A 20188-nucleotide genomic window follows, 5' to 3' on the forward strand; every position below is an offset into this window, starting at 1 on the left:
GCGCACACTATTTAGAGAGTATGCCAGGGGATGCGTGGAGTGTTGCATGTGGAGAGTGTTATGTTTTGCACCCATGCAAAATGTAAGTTTTCTGAGGGAAGAGAGAGGCTACTCCTCTATCTCAAAGGAGAAATTTCCCAAGCCAGGAACTCCCAAGTACAACATACCTGGGCAGAAACAAGTTGGTACTGGGGAGAGGTCTACAAGGGAAGGGGTAAGTGATAAAGGAGAGGGAACAGAAGAATCAGCAAGAACAATACAAAGAATTCTTAGAATAGCCCTTCCATTGACAGGTCTTTTCAATTCCAACCAAAGAACTAAGATTCAGAAGTTGTCATTTTGTTTGTTTAGGGGACACACCTCCTTGGGTTTAGGTATTTGAATTCAAGGATCTCTCCTGATGCGCTCAGGGAATCCCTAAGCCAGGGATCGAACCCAGGTCAGCGAAGTGTGAAGCAAGTAGACACTTACTTTTTTTTTTAATTATGCATCTGTCTCTCTGCATTTTAGAAATTAGAGAATGATCATGAAATATCACATTTTTCTCTTTGAAATCATTGTAATTTTCACCTATTTGCTCTAAGTCAAGAGACCCCAAAGCTGCCTTCTCCTGTTTCAAATTTAGATTTCTCGTCACTGGTATCACTTGGAAAATCCTTCTGAATTACATCCTGTTTCTCTTTGCCATTGTGCAACCTACTTTCCTCCTCCACTTCATAATTCGATGTTATGTGTTTTTCTCCATTTTGTTAGATTAAAAAAGAATTCAACAGATGAACATATTTGTACAGAAGCTGGTTGGTCTGACCTAGTTCAGCATTCAGCTGTTTTTCATCTCAGGATGGCTGCTTGACAGTTGTTTGTTTTCACTGCATGTTGACTGTCACACCAAGTTAAAACTGGTTTTTTGAAGCCCTGAAGTTTGTTTAAGGAGTTGAGACTAAACCCAAAGGTTGCTATTTCTGTAGCATCTGTATGCTTTTTTTTTTTTTATCCTGTGGAATTGGGTGAAGAATCACATTTTCACTTTCCTTGTCATAACAAGAGCTTATTCCTGTTTCACAGCTTAAATCAAGTGTTGGAAATGTAGTAGAGTTGGCTATGTAAATCTGTCTAATGAAATATTTATTAACTCACTCTTGTACTTGGAGACACTCAGTTATCTCTCTAGGCACCAAAGTACTAGGGTGCTTTACATGTCTGAAAAGAAATCAGCCCATGAAAATGTGGTTCCATGAATGCTGGAACAGGTTATGCCAGAGATTTCCTCCTAATCAAGGAGCTCCTTCCATCTTTTGGTACACTACATTCATTTATGGCTTACTATAACCTTTCCTTTCTGATTACAAACAATCTCATTGACAAGTTTTGGGGGCAGGGGAATTAGTTTTATATCAAAAGGTCCAAGAAATTCCATAGGTTATTTAATGTTTGACAAGATCTTGAAAAAAAAAGCAATGAAAAATAATCCTATTTACTTCCGGGAAGTTGTATTTCTTTCTTTTTGAGGGAGAAGGCCACACCCCATAGGACTTCCAGCTTAGTCCTGGCTCTGTGTTCAGGGATCACTCCTGTCAGGACTCGGACCATAAGCTGTACTAGGGATCAAATTCAAGTTGACTGTATGCAGGTCAAATGCCTTACTATCTCTTCAGCCTTATGTACGTTTCCTTAATCTCTTAAATTTAGAGTCTAAACAATTCCACACATCCTCTTAATGGATCAAGTATTTGCTTTTCTGATTTCATTCTTTTACAGAGAACTTTAGATTTGATTCTTTTTAATAAATCTCCTTCCATCTGTGTGTTCAAAAAATAATGTGTGGGCACTGTATGATGCGTGCATTTGGTGGCCTGGACACCTCAGGTCCTCTCAGACCTCCGAGCAGAGAGACAAAGAGACTGATGGTGAAAATGGCCTGTTTCATACAGAGCTGCTAGCACACTTATAAAGCACCTGAAGGGGGGGTTGAGGTATAGGACATAGGTGTGATTGATCACTTACAGAGATAAAACATTTGGTAGAGGTAGTTCTCTTAGGGAGATTAACTCAAGGAGACACTCTGTCTCCCAAGGATGTCTACATTACTTTTATCTTTCCTTCTAGTTGTATATATTAAACAATTAAGTTTACTTCTTATCAATACTTGCAGTTGTTTGGATAAACACAGTAGAGACAAAGATCCTAAAACTTAATTCTCTGGGCTCTGAGATCAAGAAAGGCTTTTACTGTAAATCCCTGAGGAGGTCTCTTTAGGCCAGTTCAGCTTGTCCATCCCTGTGGGGTTCCTCTCTCTTAAATCATAACAGCTTGCATCAAAACCATGCATTCATGCTTTCTAGACTGTCTCATTTTGATGCAAGGGTAGCTTTGCCACATGGCCTGGGTCCATGCCCAGTGCAACGGTAGGATCTCCCTTTGGGGTGTTGAGAGTCACAGCAACTGAAGCCTGAGTAATTATGACCAATGCCCAGGAGTAGATATATTTCAGAGTCAATCAGCTCCTAAATATTAGAAGCATAGCATTAATGGTCTTTCTGTGTTTAACCAAAGAACATTGTTCTATAGTAAAATATAAAAAGTCTAAAGTCTATTTCTAATAGAAAAGCAGGTACAAATACAAAGCACTTCAAATATAAGTAATCAAGACTTATATTTGGGGAACTATGACAATGAGAGGTAAAACATAAAGGAAAGGTTAAAGATAAACTTTAAATTAGAGATGCTAGCAAGAGCATGGTAATCTTTTCTCGGAGGAAGAAAAGGGGCAATTCACTGACAAAGCCTAAAACACTTAGGGTTTATATCCAATACTATCTACCCCCCAACTCTTAATTTTTTCCCCCAAAGTATGTTGTGTGACCACAGTTAAATTAACTAAACTTCTAAAATCCATTTTGATCCATTTAACAAAGCACAAAGTTTGCTTAGATACAGTGTTCACAGAAAGTAGTTTGCCACGTTGTGGAGGTGTAGCTGGCTTTTCTGAAAGTTTCCTTTAACTTCTACTGTAAATATTGTGGTACACTATGGCAGTAGACTCAATATGGGAGGAAGGGTATGATAGGAACATGGGATAGGAATATGGATAGGAATGGGATAGGAACATGGGATAGGAATAGCTTTTACATTTGCTATTGCAGTAGCCTGGAGCACTAACAGGAGTCCGTACCCGCCATGTATGTTTAATTGAGATGCCAGCCAACATGAGGGTGACACTGCAATCCCTCAGGAAGGAGGACCTGCAGCATTCACTGTGTGGCCTTGCCTTTTATGAGCTTCTGCTTCTATTCATCCACCTCAGAATACATGGATTTCAAGGAGTGTAAAGTATAAACTAATTATGTTCAGTGTTGAACATGCATGTTGAACACAATGTTAGGCATTTTGGCTGTATTCTTTTAACTCTTCGTTTATTTTGAGCTTCCCTTGTCCTATCACAAGATGTAAGAATCATCTCTTTTTTTAGTTATTGGGAGAAGCCTGCTACCTTAGTCTGCTACAAATTTCATCTTGTCTATTGGTGTTTGTTTTAGATACTTACCCTTGCTTCTGTTTTCTTTACATGGAATGTTTATTGTGGTTAACATCTGTGCCCATTATAGTATGGATAAATAATAGTAACACAATGAATATGACCTATTTTGCTACTGATTTATTTTACATGCACTGGGGATGGCATGTTTTACTTAAATCTAGCAAACATTTTAAAACTATGGATGGTACTATATTAATATATTTTAGCATATACTATTAAATTTTACTCACTGAGGTATTTTGATGTATTTCTAACTTTAACCTTGGGGATTTAAATAGGCAGTTTCCAGCATCAGAACCAGTATTTTAACTGGTATCCAAGGAACACTGGAAAAATGAAATTTTGTTATCACTTTTCGAGGTCCAGATCTTTTATCATGCCAAGTCACAAGTCAGGGGGCCTGGCATTGAAACCCTTTATATGAGTTTAAAAACTCTTGAAAGTTGAACTTAATACTTGTACCGAGAAGTATGCTCCATAGGTGCCAAGTAAATTTCAATAGCAAACTGATTGTCTTTGTCAATGTTGGTAAAAAGATACACTTCCTGAAACGATCCCATTTCTGCTGTAACTCAGACAACTTATATATGGAGTATTGTATCTGGTTCTTTTGTTTGTTTGTATGCTTTGGTTTGGGGGCTATAACTGGTTGTGCTCAAGGCTTACTCCGAGCTCTGTGCTGTGAGATCATTCCTGGCAGGGCTTGGAGAACCCTCTGTGGGGCTGGGGATTTAAATCAGGTTAGCCTCATGCAAAGGCAAGCACCACCTCATGGGTTTTGTGTTTTGTTTCTTTGTTTCTTTGAGGGGTTTTATTTTTCTTTGGGTATTTAGTTTTGTATATTTATTGACACTCAACGAACACAAAGTGTGTCAGCAGGTTCTGTGGTGTTACTTGCATAGAGTGCTCTGTATGTGAATTTATGAACTGGTATTCAGAGGGAGTCACAATTTTAATGTGATTATGACTGCATATTTTGTCATTTGTTTACTCATATTTTTAGATCTGTATCTTTGGGCAAGCCATTATAAGCTAGAAAGTCAAATTTCACTGAGGTGCATTCTCTGCCCACAGATTGACTATGACCAGATACAGAAGTAGACCAACAATTAGAATAGAGCACAGCAACTGAGAGAGATAGGCCTGGGTCTGTGGGTGGAGCACACCAGCACGGCCTGCCGAGGAAGTTCCTTTCATGTGAAGTGATATCTGGGCAAAGACCCAAGTTGCCTGGGAGAAAATTGGGTGACGGTGGCATCCTTTTCTAAATGAACATCCAAAGTCAAGATGTTGGAGCCGGTGGGTTAGTCAAGTTGGTAGGGTGCTTGCCTTGCATGCAGCCAAGCTAGGTTTGATCCCCAGCACTGCGCATAGTCTCCTGAGCCTCTCCAGGAGTCATCCTTAAACACAGAGTCAGGAGTAAGTCCTGAGTGCCCCTGAGTGTGCCCTACCTAAAAAAAAATAAATAAATAAGTAGAGGAAAGAAGAAAAGAAAAGGTAAAGGGTGATGATCCTGCTGAAATTACTGCTCAGGAGCTGCCTCTTTCCTGCCACATTTGTGATTCAGAAGATGACATTCTCCTAGGTTTTCCAGTCTGTTTATCTTTTCTTCTGAGTTACAAATGTGTTAGTATGAATGTATTATCCACCAAAACAACAGTCTTCTGTATTTCTGTATTGCTACAGAAATACGGTATCACTCTGGGAGTACACAGTGTAAGTGAAGGCGCCTGGATGTAGTAGTCTAACAATTCTGTGCCTGACTTGGAATATATCTCTTCTTTATAAGTTGAAGAGTTTAAACAATAAAATTCCTTAAAGCATTTTGAATTCCAATGTGCTGTAATTTTAAAAAAAATCTTAAATTCAAGCTGAAAATGAAAGAGAACACAAGTTGAACTTTAAAAACAAAGGAGATGAACTTAAATATTGGAGGTTTTTTTTAACTGTAGTTCTTTTGGACACAAGTCTGTTTTCTTTTTCTTTTTCCTTTTTTTTGTAACTTTTTTATTGAATCGCTGAGATAGACCCTTACAACGCTGTTCATGATTGGATTTCAGTCATACAGTATTATTTTTCTTGTACTGTGCCACATTTATGAATACTCACATCCAAAGAATGACTCTGCTTCTCTACGTTAATTGAAGAATGAGTGAATTATACAGAATCACATACTTTATTTTCACTGAAAACTTAGTAATATGTCTGTGTTCATTTTCTTGACAGCTTTTGAGGAAAAGGCATATAGGAAATGATATCGTGACCATTGTCTTTCAAGAGCCTGGAGCACTTCCTTTTACTCCAAAGAACATCCGGTCCCATTTTCAGCATGTCTTTGTCATAGTCAAAGTACACAATCCATGTACTGAAAATGTGTGTTATAGGTGAGTCATTCATCATCAACTTATTATTCTCTCAGGTTTCATTCAACTAAGCGTCTTTGCCCAAAATATCTTTGTTTCACAATTATTCTGTAATTATCCTTCTCTCCCTAATAGTATTTTTCATTGTATTCACTTCAGCTATTCTAAAGTGACTTCTTTCCGTATTTTTAAAAAATGAAATATCTTACAGGTCAAAATTGTTGGCTCCACGCTTTACCCTTAAAAGTGGCAACAAGCTTTGTGGGCTATGGGTAAAAAGGAATAGATCTTTGACCTCACATAGATCTAGTTCTGCTACTCATCACAATACTTTGTACAATTTTCTTTTCTGGGCCTTTAATTCCTTCTCTTAAAAATAATGATAATGTTTCAGTGTACGGTTCGAAAGAATAAATGACAGAAGTATGCAAAATATCAATTGGTGTTTCTGACATTTGCTAAAAGTCACTTCTGTGTTTTATCTTCAGTAGAAGTTGCCAGCTCAGCACCCAGCATAGGTGTAGTATACATATTTGAATTTGGAGTACATATTTGAATTTGGAGAGATTGGTGGTGCATAGGAAGAATGTCAAGCAAGAGTATGTAAGCCAATAGTTCTTAACTTGTGTTTTAACTCAGTCAGTTTGTTCAGTTTAGCAATTTTCTGGCCTTATGTGGGGGTACAGTGGGATACACTTATGCAGGGACACTAATTTACTGAGGCATGTGAATATTTTCCACCTGGGAGGACATCTTCTACAAGAGCTGAATAAGCACCATTGGCCAAATGCTCAGAACCATCTTAAAGTTTCATTTAAAAGTATACAAATGTATTTTGTATAAAATACATGCTTAAAATAGAAAATGTTTGCTCAAATTGTAAATTGATTCTGAGATCACATCTCCTATATGGTGATTCACTGTCACTGTCATCCCGTTGCTCATCAATTTGTTCAAGCAGGCACCAGTAACGTCTCTCCTTGAGAGACTTATTGTTACTGGTTTTGGCATATCCAATACGCATGGGTAGCTCTGCTCTGCGGGCTCCATGTTCTCGGTAGCTTGCCGAGCTCTCTGAGAGGGGCGGAGGAATCGAACATGGGTCAGCTGCGTGAAAGGCGAACGCCCAACTGCTGTGCTATAGCTCTAGCCCATATGGTGATTATGAAGAATAATTTTAAATGAACCTTGATAATGGAGTGGAAACAGGCCTGAGGCTTCATTATATTTGGTGAATTTTATTGGCTGCTATTTTTACATTAAAACAACTATTTTTAATTAATTTCAATCTGTATGCTTATATCATGAGGTGTTTCATTAGCACAAAAATTCTTGAAGATAAGTAATTTCATTTTTAAAAAGTAATATTATTCTTTCAGTTAAAATTATTCTTTCAGTTCTTATTTTCACTTAAAAAACTAGGAGAGATGGGGCTGGAGCGATAGCACAGCGGGTAGGGCGTTTGCCTTGCACGCGGCCGACCCGGGTTCGAATCCCAGCATCCCATATGGTCCCCTGAGCACCGCCAGGGGTGATTCCTGAGTGCAGAGCCAGGAGTAACCCCTGTGCATCGCCAGGTGTGACCCAAAAAGTAAAAAAAAAAAAAAAAAAAAAAAACTAGGAGAGATGTTTTGTCACCAGTATTCATGTGATTCTTACCAATAAGTGGAAGTATTTGTGTGATTCTTACCTATAAGTGGATTCCCTATGTTTACTATGAAAGATGGTACATGTAAATCATTGATCATTGGAGTCTTTAGCTTTTTAGAAATTGCAGTGTGTCATTAAATTCTATTCATTTATTAAATTCTAATGCAAAGTCAATAGAGTGTCTCAGATTTCTGAAAATAACTCATAAACATTCTAATTGATCACACAGAAAAACGTTTTTCTTAAAGAATCAGTAAGAATTTTTTGGAATTACAAAGTAAGATCAGTTCCACAAAATTTAGGAAGAAGCTCTTGCTATGTTATATGGATGTTGATAATGTTGCAGTGCTCACATTTTCAAATAACACTTTTTGGGTACTATTACATATCATCTTTCTTAAAACATGGAACTTCCTGTGGGCTGGGCAATAGTGCAGTGGGTAGAGTGCTTGCCTTGCATGCAGCAAACCTGGACTCAATCCCCAGCACCATATGATATCCTAAGCACTGCCAGGAGGCATCTATCCCTAGAATACAAACATGATAATTTAAAAATATACATGCACACCTTATTCACTGAAGAACTAAGTATAATTGCCAGGATATGAAAACAACCCAAATCTCCAACAACAGATGAGTGGATAAAGAGATTGTGAGATATATATCATCATCATCATCATCATAATCATGATCCCATTGATTATCAATTTTCTCGAGCAGTCTCAGTAATGTCTCCATTCGTCCTAGCCCTGAGATTTTAGAAGCCTCTCTTTACTCGTCCTTTCCAATGGTGCCACATTGGAGGCTCTTTCAGGGTCAGGGGAATGAGACCCGTCATTGTTTCTGGTTTTGGCATATGAATATGCCACCGGGAGCTTGCCAGGCTCTCCCCTGCAGACATGAAACTCTCGGTAGCTTGCCAGGTTCTCCAAGAGGGAGAACTAGGCTATAAAATGTCACCAGGGCAAGAGACTCTGTGTCGCTCTCTTCTAGGAGCTTGGTTTTATAGGCTCTGGATCTTGGCCGTTGATGGGATTACACGGTGCCAGGGGAAGTTTCTTGGTGTGACCGCCTAGCTACTGGAAAATGGGGCATCTAAGTGGAAGAGTCCCAGTCCCGATCTGAGCAGGCTTAGAGATCTCAGCCCCGGGTCCCTCACACCTAGGTTCCTCTGCCAGTTCCTTCATGTGTGAGGCTCGTCCAAATGTGTGGAGAGGGACCTTGAGCATGGCTGTGGCTGGGTTCTGGAGGTCTTTAGCTGCTGGGGCTCTGCTTGGGGCAGGGAGGGAAACTCAACGCACCCCCTCTGAGAAGCCCCGGTGAAGACAGTCAGGCGCTGGGGCAATAGACTCTTTGAGTGTTCAAAGCAGGCCCGAGCTGCCTGGATACCACAGCTAGGTGATATATATATTAGATTAAATTGGAGGGTGTCATGGTAAATGAAATAAGTCAGAATGAGGACAAATATAGTATGATTTTACTCACCTGTATTATGTAGAGAAACAAAATAAAAATCTGGACTGTACCGAATGTTGGCAAACCCTAGCCCTTGATTTCTGAACTGAGAATGTGTGTTGGTCTGGGGTGGGGAGTGGAGGTGGAGGGAAGGATGCTGAGAATGATTGGAGGGAGCATAAGGACAATTGAGGGACTTGGACACTGATGAAAAGATGAAGTACTAATGTACACCAAAATAGAGTCAGCACTATTGTAAGCATGCGACTCAAATCAGAATAATTTTTTTAATGAATTTGCTAGGGAAGCATGATATGAGGACAGAAACATTGATGGAGAGAAGCTGACTTTGGTAGTGGATTTGCATTGGACTGTTTTATGCTTGAAAGTCTATTATTCACAGTTGCTGAATCATGATGCCTAAATCAAAATCAAAGAAAAAATATGCTAGTGGCAAGTAGCATTCATTAAACAAATTCATTAAACCAATTTCCAGGGGATGATAATATATAGATTTCTATTTTCATTTCCCTGTGCATTTCAAGAGATTGATGGTTGCACAAAACACAGTCAGACTCTCACTGAGCTCTCTTGAGCTGTTGTCATGTGGAGTGGGAGTGAGTTGTAGCTGATGAAGCCCCACAATAGCACTTAGTGTAGATACATTATTTAAGACCAGCCACAGGGCTGGAGTGATAACACAGTGGGTAGAGCATTTGCCTTGCAAGCAGCCGACCCGGGTTCGATTTGCAGCATCCCATATGGTCCTCTGAGCACCTGAGCATCTCCAGGGTTGATTCCTGAGTGCAGAGCCAGAAGTGACCCCTGTGCATCACCGGGTGTGACCCAAAAAGCAAAAACAAAAGAAACAAACAAACAAAAAAAACAAGACCAGCCACTTGGTTGCAGGAACCTCCTCTGAGAAAACTGTGCTGCCTAGCAAGTGTACATGTCTACATACACAGAAGAGACTGTTCCCACCTTGCTGCAGGATTTGCAGCATGGCCCATGAATGCAGCAGAAGTTCCCAGAAAAACTGCTGAGTCCACTTGAACCTAGAGCTAAGTAATGAGGACAGAGCCCCAAAGCCTCTTATTATAAAATTTTAGCCTTATCATTTTGTTGGCAAGAGGGGAGAAAGGCAAGGAAAGTTTGGGTCACTTGCAACAGTACTCAGGACTTACTCCTGACTATGTCGAAGATCAATTCCAGTACTGCTCAGGGGAACATATGCAATGTGGGTGGGATCACCATTGCAACGCAAGGGCCTTGCTCCTCTACTTTCTCTTTCTGATCCCAACGTGAGATAGTGAATATTATTTTTATTGTGGTTTAGGTCACATGAAGTGAAAAAAATTTTAAAGCAAGCTTAAGTAATTGCCTGGCTTTTAAAACAAGATTCTGTAGGGGCTGGAGCGATATCACAGCAGGTAGGGCATTTGCTTTGCACGCAGCCGCCCCCAGGTCCGATACCCTGCATTCCATATGGTCCCCCAAGCACCACCAGGAGTAATTCCTGTGTGCAGAGCCAGGAGTAAGCCTTGAGCATTGCCGGGTGTGACACAAAAAATAAAAAACAATAACAACAAAAACACAAGATCCTATATATTTAATAGTTGTTTCCAGTGCAAAGCTAATTTTAAAGATTTATGTGTATACTTTCCGAGATAGTCTTTCCAAAATACGTCCTTTGGATGATGATTAAGTACACTTCTTGTCAGCCTTGTAGCTGTTAATTAAAATGAGGTGATATCTACAGAAGTGATAACTTCCATTTCAGAAAATTTAATATGTAACCTCTCTTGACAAAATTAGCTAATAAAATGTTAAATTATGGACTGGAGAAATAGTAATTTGGGCGAGACACTTGGCAATGCCTGCAGCCAATCCAGGTTTAATCCCTGTATCATATATGGTCTCCTGATTCCCACCTAGAGTAATCCTTGAGCACATCTAGGAATAAACTCTGAGCACTACCGGTGTAATCCCCAAGCAAACCAAAAATAAATAAATAAAATGTTGAACCAGTGACTTTGAAAATAATTCTGAGAGGCCCAGAGACATAGCTTAAGGGTCTGGAGTGCATTCCTGACATGCAGGTGGCATGGAAGTCTGGCCACAGCATTGCATGGCCCCTGTGCTTGATCTGGATATGGCCTGGTAACTACTGGGATCCCTGATGCCATGCACCCCAAAATAAAGATTGTGATAATAATGACCATACCACAATAATAATAATGAATACAATAGCAATTTGGATGCTAATAGTTTTACATAAATTATTCTGTGTGATCTCTCACTTTGAGTGATTCCTGAGCACTGCTAAGAATCCTGAGTACTACCCATATAGTCCCCAAGAAAAACAAAAATAAATTAATAAAATGTTAAATCAGTGATTTTCAAAAACACTTGTGAGCAGACCAGAGACATAGCTTAAAGGTCTGGGGTGCAGATCCTTGTGGATAGCACTATTTTACCTCCATTTTACAGAAGATGAAACCAGGTCACAAGGTTTATGTGACACAAAAACTTCAGTTCTCAGAAGTTGTGGAAAGTGGAATCCCAACAAAGGCCACTGGATTTAGGAGTCTTCTCATCAACACTTTACTTTCCTAAGACCTTCTCACTCAGAAGGGTTAATATCTAAGTAATCAGCAAGTACCAGTGTTTCACTGTATCACTGTATTACTATCGTCCCCTTGTTTGTCCATTTACTCAAGTGGGCACCAGTAACATCTCTATTACATTCAGCCCTGAGATTTTAGCAGCCTCTCCTTACTCATCTTTCCCAACAATGGAGGTTCTTTCAGGGTCAGGGGAATGAGTCCTATTGTTACTGTTTTTGGCATATCAAATATGCCACTGGTAGCTTGCCAGGCTCTGCCAAGCAGGCAGAGATTCATGTAAGTAAAATAAGTTCAGGGGCTGGAGAGATAGCACAGCGGGTAGGGCGTTTGCCTTGCACTCGGCCGACCCGGGTTCAAATCCCAGCATCCCATATGGTCCCCTGAGCACGGCCAGGGGTAATTCCTGAGTGCAGAGCCAGGAGTAACCCCTGTGCATCGCCAGGTGTGACCCAAAAAGCAAAAATAAAATAAAATAAGTTCAGAAACATTCTTGTTTCAGGATAGTATGAATGAATCTAAATCCAACAAAATATTTCTTCTGACCTTATCTCTGCTTGGAAGAATGAAGGATAATATTAATGTATTCAGAGATCTCTAGTTAATCCCCATTCCCAGAATATCATAGTCATTAATGAATAGCTATAGATATTCATATTTATATAGATAAAATCTGCTCTTTCCTTATGTAATTTTGACCTGGTTGTATAAGATTTCAATTTCTTAAGCAAGTATATCATATTTTAGAGGATATGCACAGGTAGTGGGATCAATAACTGGAACAAATAGATTTGCACTTTGGAAAGATGATCTTTGGTCTTGAGAGAGAGCACAGCAGTTAGGATAATTGTCCTTGCATTGTGGTTGACTCAGGTTCCCTTCCCCAGCATTCCATATGGTCCCCCTAGTGCTTCCAGGAGTGATTCCAAGTATAGATCCAAGAGTAACCCCTGAGTATTGCCAGGTGTGCCCAATCCTCCAATGCCCCAAAAAGATGATCATTCTTTACTCCCAATAGAAAACCAGTTTTTTTGAGCTCATTTTGCTATAAAACATTTTGCATAAGAGAGAGCCTTGGAATTGTCCGAGTTAAATGGAAAAAGTAGTCCTACAAGTTTTCAGAAAAATACTTATGGGAATCTTTGATCATTATTGAAGAGAAAACCAAATGTAAGAAAAATGATCACAAGTTATTGTGTCCAATATTGGGGGTATAGTCTATTGTGTAAAGAGACCACTCAAGTTTATTAACTTGTATAAAGGGGAAGCAATAGGTATGGTTGGAGTAATTACATATCTAGAGAGGTTCCTTTGGGAAAGCTCATTAGAAGTTTACATGTGTGGACAGATTTTTTTTTTTCAGTATAGAGTGTCCATTCCTAGAATAGTAGCAAGGGAATGATGGCTCAAGTGTTGCACCTAAGCCATTTATCCTTTTGCAACATTATTGGGAACTTCCTCTGAGAACATGAGTCAAGTCCCTTCACAACTGCAAGCTGGTTAAGTACATGTATGTACTTAACAAGCTGGTTGCTACTTTCTGTGTATAAATTGAGGGTGTATCTTTGCCAAAGGAGAACATTCCTTTTTTCCCCTTTCATATACACTAAGACCCATCCAGATAGCCTTTCTTTTTGCTTTTTGGATTTCTAGAAGCTCTTCTAGTAAACTGTTGAAAAGTATGAAGGTTAAATAAAAGTGAGAGATATCTGGGTATTTTTGTCTTTTAATTATATAACCAACTGTATTCCAGAAAAGGATCACACAACTCACTTGACAAATTTGGGTAGTGTTTTAATCTTTTAATTCACATCTTTCAGGATATTCTACAGTGAAGATGGAAATGTAGCATGGATCAATTTCTTTGTTTACCTTGACACAGAAAATAGCAGCTCAGACAGAAACGGGATGAGCATAAAATCATGATTGATAGTAGGTAGCTATGGAATAAGTAGATGCTGTGGAATCTATTATACTTATTCTGTATTTTATTACTTTATTAATTTACTCTTAATCTTTTCATCTTATTCTAGAAAGTGCTTGACATAACTAAAACTCAAACTGACATGGGGAATTATTTGTTTTAATATATTTAAATGGTTAACATGGTTATGTACTAGAGCGATAGCACAGCGGGTAGGGCACTTGCCTTGCACACAGCCAACCCGGGTTTGATTCCTTCATCCCTCTTGGAGAGCCTGGTAAGCTACCAAGAGTATCCTGCCTGCATGGCAGAGCCTGGCAAGCTACCTGTGGCATATTCGATATGCCAAAAACAGTAACAAGTCTCACAATGGAGACATTACTGGTGCCCACTCGAACAAATCAGTGAACAATGGGTGGACAGTGCTACAGTGCAATGTTGTTATGTTTTTTTAATCTTTTTATTCCCTGGAATCTGGTAAAACTTGACTGTCATAAAATCTACTTTTAAATTTCCAAAGTATACTCAAGTGAGCTTTTCTTTTAAAAAGTGCTGCTGAAAATGGTGACATTCTAAGTATGATCATGTCCAAATCTACTGAGATCTCAAACAACCAGCTGTGACTAACTGTACTTATGTTGCAAGTGTCACTGTCTCTGTCAGTGAAGCCCGGAAGCAAAGTTGGGCTATCAGGCTGATATTTTCTGCACCTCTGCATAATCTGCCCCACAATGAATCCATTACCTGTATCTCAGGTTAGATGGGTGTAGCAAAGTCCCACCTGCGTTGTTACACGGGTGGCTTCATCAGAAGACAATTACTTCTCACAGTTCTGGAGCCTGCAAGTCCAAGATCAAGGTGTTGACAGGTTTGGTATTTCCCAAGGCCTCTCTCCTTGGCTTGTTTATGGCCCCTTTTCTGTGGCCTCATCCCGCCTTTCCTCTGTGAAAAAGGCATCCCTGGGACTCTGGGAGTGTTCAGATTTCCTTTGATAAGGACTCCAGTTAGGCTTCACTAGGGCCCACACTCAGGAGGACATCATTGTCGCTTGTAGTTAGAGTTTCTAACTCTTAGGGATTAGAGCTTCAACATATAAATTATAAATGGAAACTCTCAGTCCATAATGCCCCTTTTCTACTAAGTGGAAAGTTTTCCTTAAAAACAAAATCTTATGTGTAAATATTATGGTATCACACTTCATCTTGTTTCTGCTTTTTCCTTTCTCAGTGTTGGAGTCTCTAGATCAAAAGATGTACCGCCGTTTGGTCCACCGATTCCCAAAGGTGTAACTTTTCCAAAGTCTGCTGTATTTCGGGACTTCCTGTTAGCCAAAGTTATCAACGCAGAAAATGCAGCCCATAAATCAGAAAAGTTTCGAGCAATGGCCACGAGAACAAGGCAAGAATACTTGAAAGACCTGGCAGAGAACTTTGTTACGACCGCCACTGTGGACACCTCCGTGAAATTCAGCTTCATTACACTGGGTGCAAAGAAGAAGGAGAAAGTTAAACCAAGGAAGGATGCCCACTTGTTTAGTGTTGGAGCAATCATGTGGCATGTCATTGCACGGGACTTTGGCCAATCTGCTGACATTGAATGTCTGCTTGGAATTTCCAATGAGTTTATAATGTTGATTGAAAAAGATTCCAAGAATGTGGTATTTAACTGTTCCTGCAGGGATGTCATTGGATGGACATCTGGATTAATAAGCATCAAGGTGTTTTATGAAAGAGGAGAATGTATCCTTCTGTCCTCAGTTGATAGTTGTGCCGAAGATGTAAGAGAGATTGTTCAGAGATTAGGAGTAAGTACAGGTTTCATATACCTTTTGGGGGGTTGGTGGAGGGTTGGGGTTAAAGGGGTAGGTCTTCAATCCCTAATCATAATAGCTTCCATTGTTATGATTCTACTGTGATGTGCTGCCTGAGAAATTAATAACTACTATGGGTTCAGGGATTAGTCTCAAGAACCATTTTAAAGGAATTACTGAATACTTGAATATCAAGAAGAATCCATTTATTGCAAGTTGGTATTAAGTGGGAAAATAGGATAAACTTGTTTTCCAAAGTGAACAATGAGATAACTTTGTAGTGTTTGAAGAAAAATCTGGAAAATTGTTCAGATACTTTGTCTGCTTATAGAAACTAATCTGATAATATCTTCTTAGAGGAAAAATTAAACATACAATCGCTATTGACCATATGATCTCCTTTCCTCCCTCCCTTCTTTCTTCTTCTCTTCCTCCTTTCTCTCTCCTCACATTTCTCCTTCATTCCTTCCTTCTTCCCTCCCTTCCTTTCTCACCCATTTTCTTTCTTTCCTCTTCCCTTGGCTCCCTTCCCTTGCTCCCTTCCTCCATCTCCCCCCTTCCTTTCCTTTTTCTCCTTTTTTCCCCTTCCTATCTCTTTCCCTCCCTTCCTTTTCTCTCTCGTTCTTCCTTTCCGGTTTCAACTATATATTTATATAGCACAGTATTTTTGTTTAGTCTGCCTGTTGATTTTGTAATTGATATTCCAGCCAACTATGATTTCTTAACAATATGTTATAGAATTGCCCTTTAAGAAGTCTTAAAAATCTGTCTTAAAAGGATTTCATTTTCAGTAAAAAATCCCTAAATGATATCCATGGTGATTAATAGCTTTTATCTCTGGTCCTAATTTTAGCAAAGTAATGAGTATATATAATAGTTACAAGAATAAATCACATAGTATAATAGAAGAACAAAACATGCTTTGACAAAGAATTTTTCATGTGTAAATCTTCTCCCACAGGGATGTGTAATACATTAATTATAAAAAGATTTAACCAGTTAAGGATTGTGTAAAAAAAGGAGACATTATACCCATTTCTTGCCTCTTTCCTCTACTACCTAATATAAATCTCCTCTTTTGAATTAGCAATCACATACACATAGAAGTCAATACAATCAAGTCATTGTTTTCTTAGAGAATTTATTTATTTGTATGCACTATTTACCAAAAAGGCCTTAGGAGTGTTCAGTATTATCATTTTTGTGTAGACCTAGATATACTTTGGGCATGATTAAGCATGCAGTTAGTCTTATACCTGGAGAATTAAGTTGTCCTTGTCTGTCTCAGGACACATTGTGCTTTTAGTATTGTTTCAAATACTTCTGTTTGGGGGATCCACTGAGTTATCATAGACTGTGCTTCTGAAAACACAATATTAACAAATGCCATGTCAGCAACCACAAAAATGCCCAGTTCCTGAGCATTTACTCATAAGTTATTATGCAATTGTATGTTTTTTTTTTTTTTGAAAAGTGATTATTGCTGATGTGACTAAGGTACCTAATGTTTGGAATATATTTGAGTAGATATGTTCTAACGATGGTCATAATTCCCCTGATCCTGAAAGAGCCTCATCAGGCTACACTAGTATGCAACGAATGGAGGGACGAATGGAGACTTTACTGATGGGATGACAGTGATACAATGATACAGTGTTGTTCTAAGTCTTAGGTGACTTGCAACAAAAATAGAGTACAAAGCAACCCAAGAAATGTTGATTAATTAGAACACAAGGTTGGTATAGGGCAGTAATATGAGAAATGAAAAGAACAGAGATAGTAAGAGCTCTTTAACTGAGGATAATCTCATTGTCCGTTATGTGGTGGTGGAAAAGGAAATCGAATTGTCAGTTCTGTAAGGAGTGAAAGCTGATTTGTGAAGAGCTATGTGGAGCTGGAAGTCTACTTGGGTTTACAACTTGTGCTATCTCATAAGGACTTGCTTTCAAAAGTATATAGACTTGGTGAATTCTCTGCTATTTTGTCCTGAAATCCTAAATTTTTGACTGGATGCTCTTTATAATTTATTTTGTACTAGGAAGTATACATTGTCTGGTTGGTTCTTGGTACATGGATAAGAAGCGACCATTTTTGTGTAATAACTCAGTCCACTGAAGTAAATGGGAAACTCCAAATCAGCAGAAAACAGATCAGCAAGCATTTCCCATTGTTAAGGAAATAAGGAAAAGAAGCAATAAAAGAACGAAAATCAGGAGACATGGCAGATAGTTGGAGAAAATAAGCAGAAGAGATAAAATGTGTCAGACACAGAGAAGGTTGACCATTCACTCTTCAGTTTGGTACATTTCAAGTGCAAATTTCAAGTGGAAATCACATTACTATCCCATTACTATCAGAAGGAAGACAGGGAACATTTCCTATTCTATCTTTGGGAGTGATAATTTATTGAAAAAGATATAGAAGGAAATGAATAATACTGATTCTGGCTCTGCCTTTTACAAAAGAACTATTTTCAGCAAATTTGACATAGAGTTTATAATGTTAGAAGTTTAATCTTCCCAAACTTCACTAGCGAGGACCAGCAATGCCTTTCCTTGCCTTCCTCAGCCCCAAACTACCCTGTGTGTCTGTGAGATGCCTGTTGGCAATGTGTGCACCTCGTGGTGGTAACCATGGAAACCTCAGGCTCAGGGGTGACACACTATACCAGCCTCAGTCCCACAGCTGCATTTGCAGTCATAGGTCCTATTAAATAGGAATCTGTGGATTCAAAGCATGTTTCATGGAAATGGAGCATTTATTAAACTGAAACTTTATACATTAGCTCTGTGCTTTGGGGAATACAGGTAGGATGCCTCTCAACTTTTAAACTCTCCACAAATAAGCAATGCCATAGTCTTCAAATGATATTTAATGGGTTCATGTTTTTCTTTCAATCCATGTAAATTATTCTCAGTAAGTACTTTCAAGGGGCGCTTTAATGAGTTATGGATGATTTCATGCAAACCTCTGTTCCTCTTGCTCATTCCTTTTGTGACTATTGTAGGCTCTGACTCTGGGGAAGGGAAGAATACTGAAACTGCTATTGCTTGGGTGGCCCTTGAGCTTCAGGGGATGGGCCTGATGCTGTCAGACATCTAAGCTGTTTGCACAGCACCGTCCTGTGCAGCTGCCTTGCCCTCAGGTTGGGAAGCCTGGCTGGCCAGCCTGCATGTGTGTCTAAGTCGTCCTCACCAGCAGGCTGCAAGGGGTGGTCAGTACATGGAAAACAGCCCACAGAGACAGTGTTTTCCTAATGTGCTGGCTTCATATAATCACCCATGTTGGAGGCAGATCACAAAATGCTAACTTGGACTTTTTTTTTTAAGTTAAATACAAGTATCTTATAGATTTTAACGCCTAAGGCTTTGTAATGATTTCTAAGAGTCAATATTTTTTTCCCATTTTTGCTATAGTCCATCTGAAACAATAGAAGATATATGCTTAAAGGTCAACTGAGTTGACCTAAGAATGGACAGGAGAAAATTATCTGAGCCTCTCTTTAATCTCTTAGACTTTAAGTTAGTGAGTAGCATCTAAGAAAAAATAGGACATCTGTGTCAAGAATGGATTTGCCTTTGCAGAATGTCACCATTATTTTACTCTATTTACTCTGTATTCTTCTATGGTTCTGTATGTCATGTGCTGAACTATGCAAGTATTTTTTTTTAAATAGAGTCTGTACTTAGCTATTCTTGGGAGTCACCAGAGGATACACCCACTGGTGACTGGGGGGCAAGTAGTGCCATATGCAAGAGTTCTCAGGGAACTCTACAGTGCAGAAATGAACACTTCACACATGTTAAACATTTGTTCTACCCTTTATTTTGGGGGTGGGGGCCAACCCAGCAATTCTTGGGAATACTCCTGTCTCTGCACTCAGAAATTACTCCTAATGATGTTCAGAGGGCCCATATGTCATGCCAGGGATTGAACCCTGGTCTACCATATGCAAGGCAGATGCCCTACCCTTTATACTGTTGCTCCAGCCCCATTGGTCCCCCTGACCCTTGATAAATAGACTGAACACTGGATAGAAATATGTCCGTGTGTGGTGATTCTGACGGATGAAGTGGATGATTTGGGTGAGGGCAGTAGGATAGGGATGGGGAGGGGAGGAATAGCTCCGTGGGTGTGCCTCTAAGATGGAGGTCTACTCTCTGGCATCTCTAACTATCTCCCTCTACCTCAGATAGTGACAAGAGGCTGCGAGACAGTGGAAATGACCCTGAGAAGGAATGGTCTGGGCCAACTCGGCTTTCATGTGAATTTTGAGGGAATTGTAGCAGATGTGGAGCCATTTGGCTTTGCTTGGAAGGCTGGTCTTCGCCAAGGGAGCCGTCTTGTGGAGATCTGCAAAGTGGCTGTAGCCACTCTAACCCATGAGCAAATGATCGACCTGCTCCGGACTTCCATGACCGTGAAAGTGGTCATCATCCAGCCCCATGACGATGGCTCACCCCGCAGGTAAGGCACAGGCGCCTCTGAGCAGTGCTCACTGCTTCTTGGCTTCTGAAGTAGGTGCTACCCTGACTGCCCTTGCATGATCCTGAGAAAATGCATCAAGTGCATCTTCAACCAACGTTGATTGAACATCAATCATTATAGAGGTATGTGTCTCCCACATGCCGAACTTTTGGCTGTTTAATATTTGGTAAACTTGGCCCCAAGCTGTTGGGGTCTGGCCAAAGGCACAGCAGCAATTTGGGGGTATCTGGAAGTCTGAAGGCATCATCAGGCTGCTGATGCACTTGCCCTACAGGTACAGGTTTACCTGCTGGCGGCACCATGCCCCCCATAGTTGAGTCTTGAGCAAATATACTT

General features: G+C 39.7%; 1 protein-coding gene across 6 annotated transcripts in view; it reads left to right on the top strand.

Annotated features, from left to right (window-relative positions):
- Positions 1-20188, top strand: part of SIPA1L2 (signal induced proliferation associated 1 like 2) — a 268964-nt gene that overhangs the window by 172629 nt on the left and 76147 nt on the right. For all 6 annotated transcript variants that reach the window (XM_055146847.1, XM_055146849.1, XM_055146850.1 and 3 more), the window contains 3 exons: positions 5765-5922; positions 14782-15358; positions 19557-19831. In XM_055146847.1, the coding sequence (XP_055002822.1) occupies positions 5765-5922; positions 14782-15358; positions 19557-19831 (1010 nt within the window). The remainder of the gene's footprint in view (positions 1-5764; positions 5923-14781; positions 15359-19556; positions 19832-20188) is intronic.

This window comes from Sorex araneus, chromosome 9, assembly GCF_027595985.1.
Source record: "Sorex araneus isolate mSorAra2 chromosome 9, mSorAra2.pri, whole genome shotgun sequence".
Classification (NCBI taxonomy): Eukaryota; Metazoa; Chordata; class Mammalia; order Eulipotyphla; family Soricidae; genus Sorex; species Sorex araneus.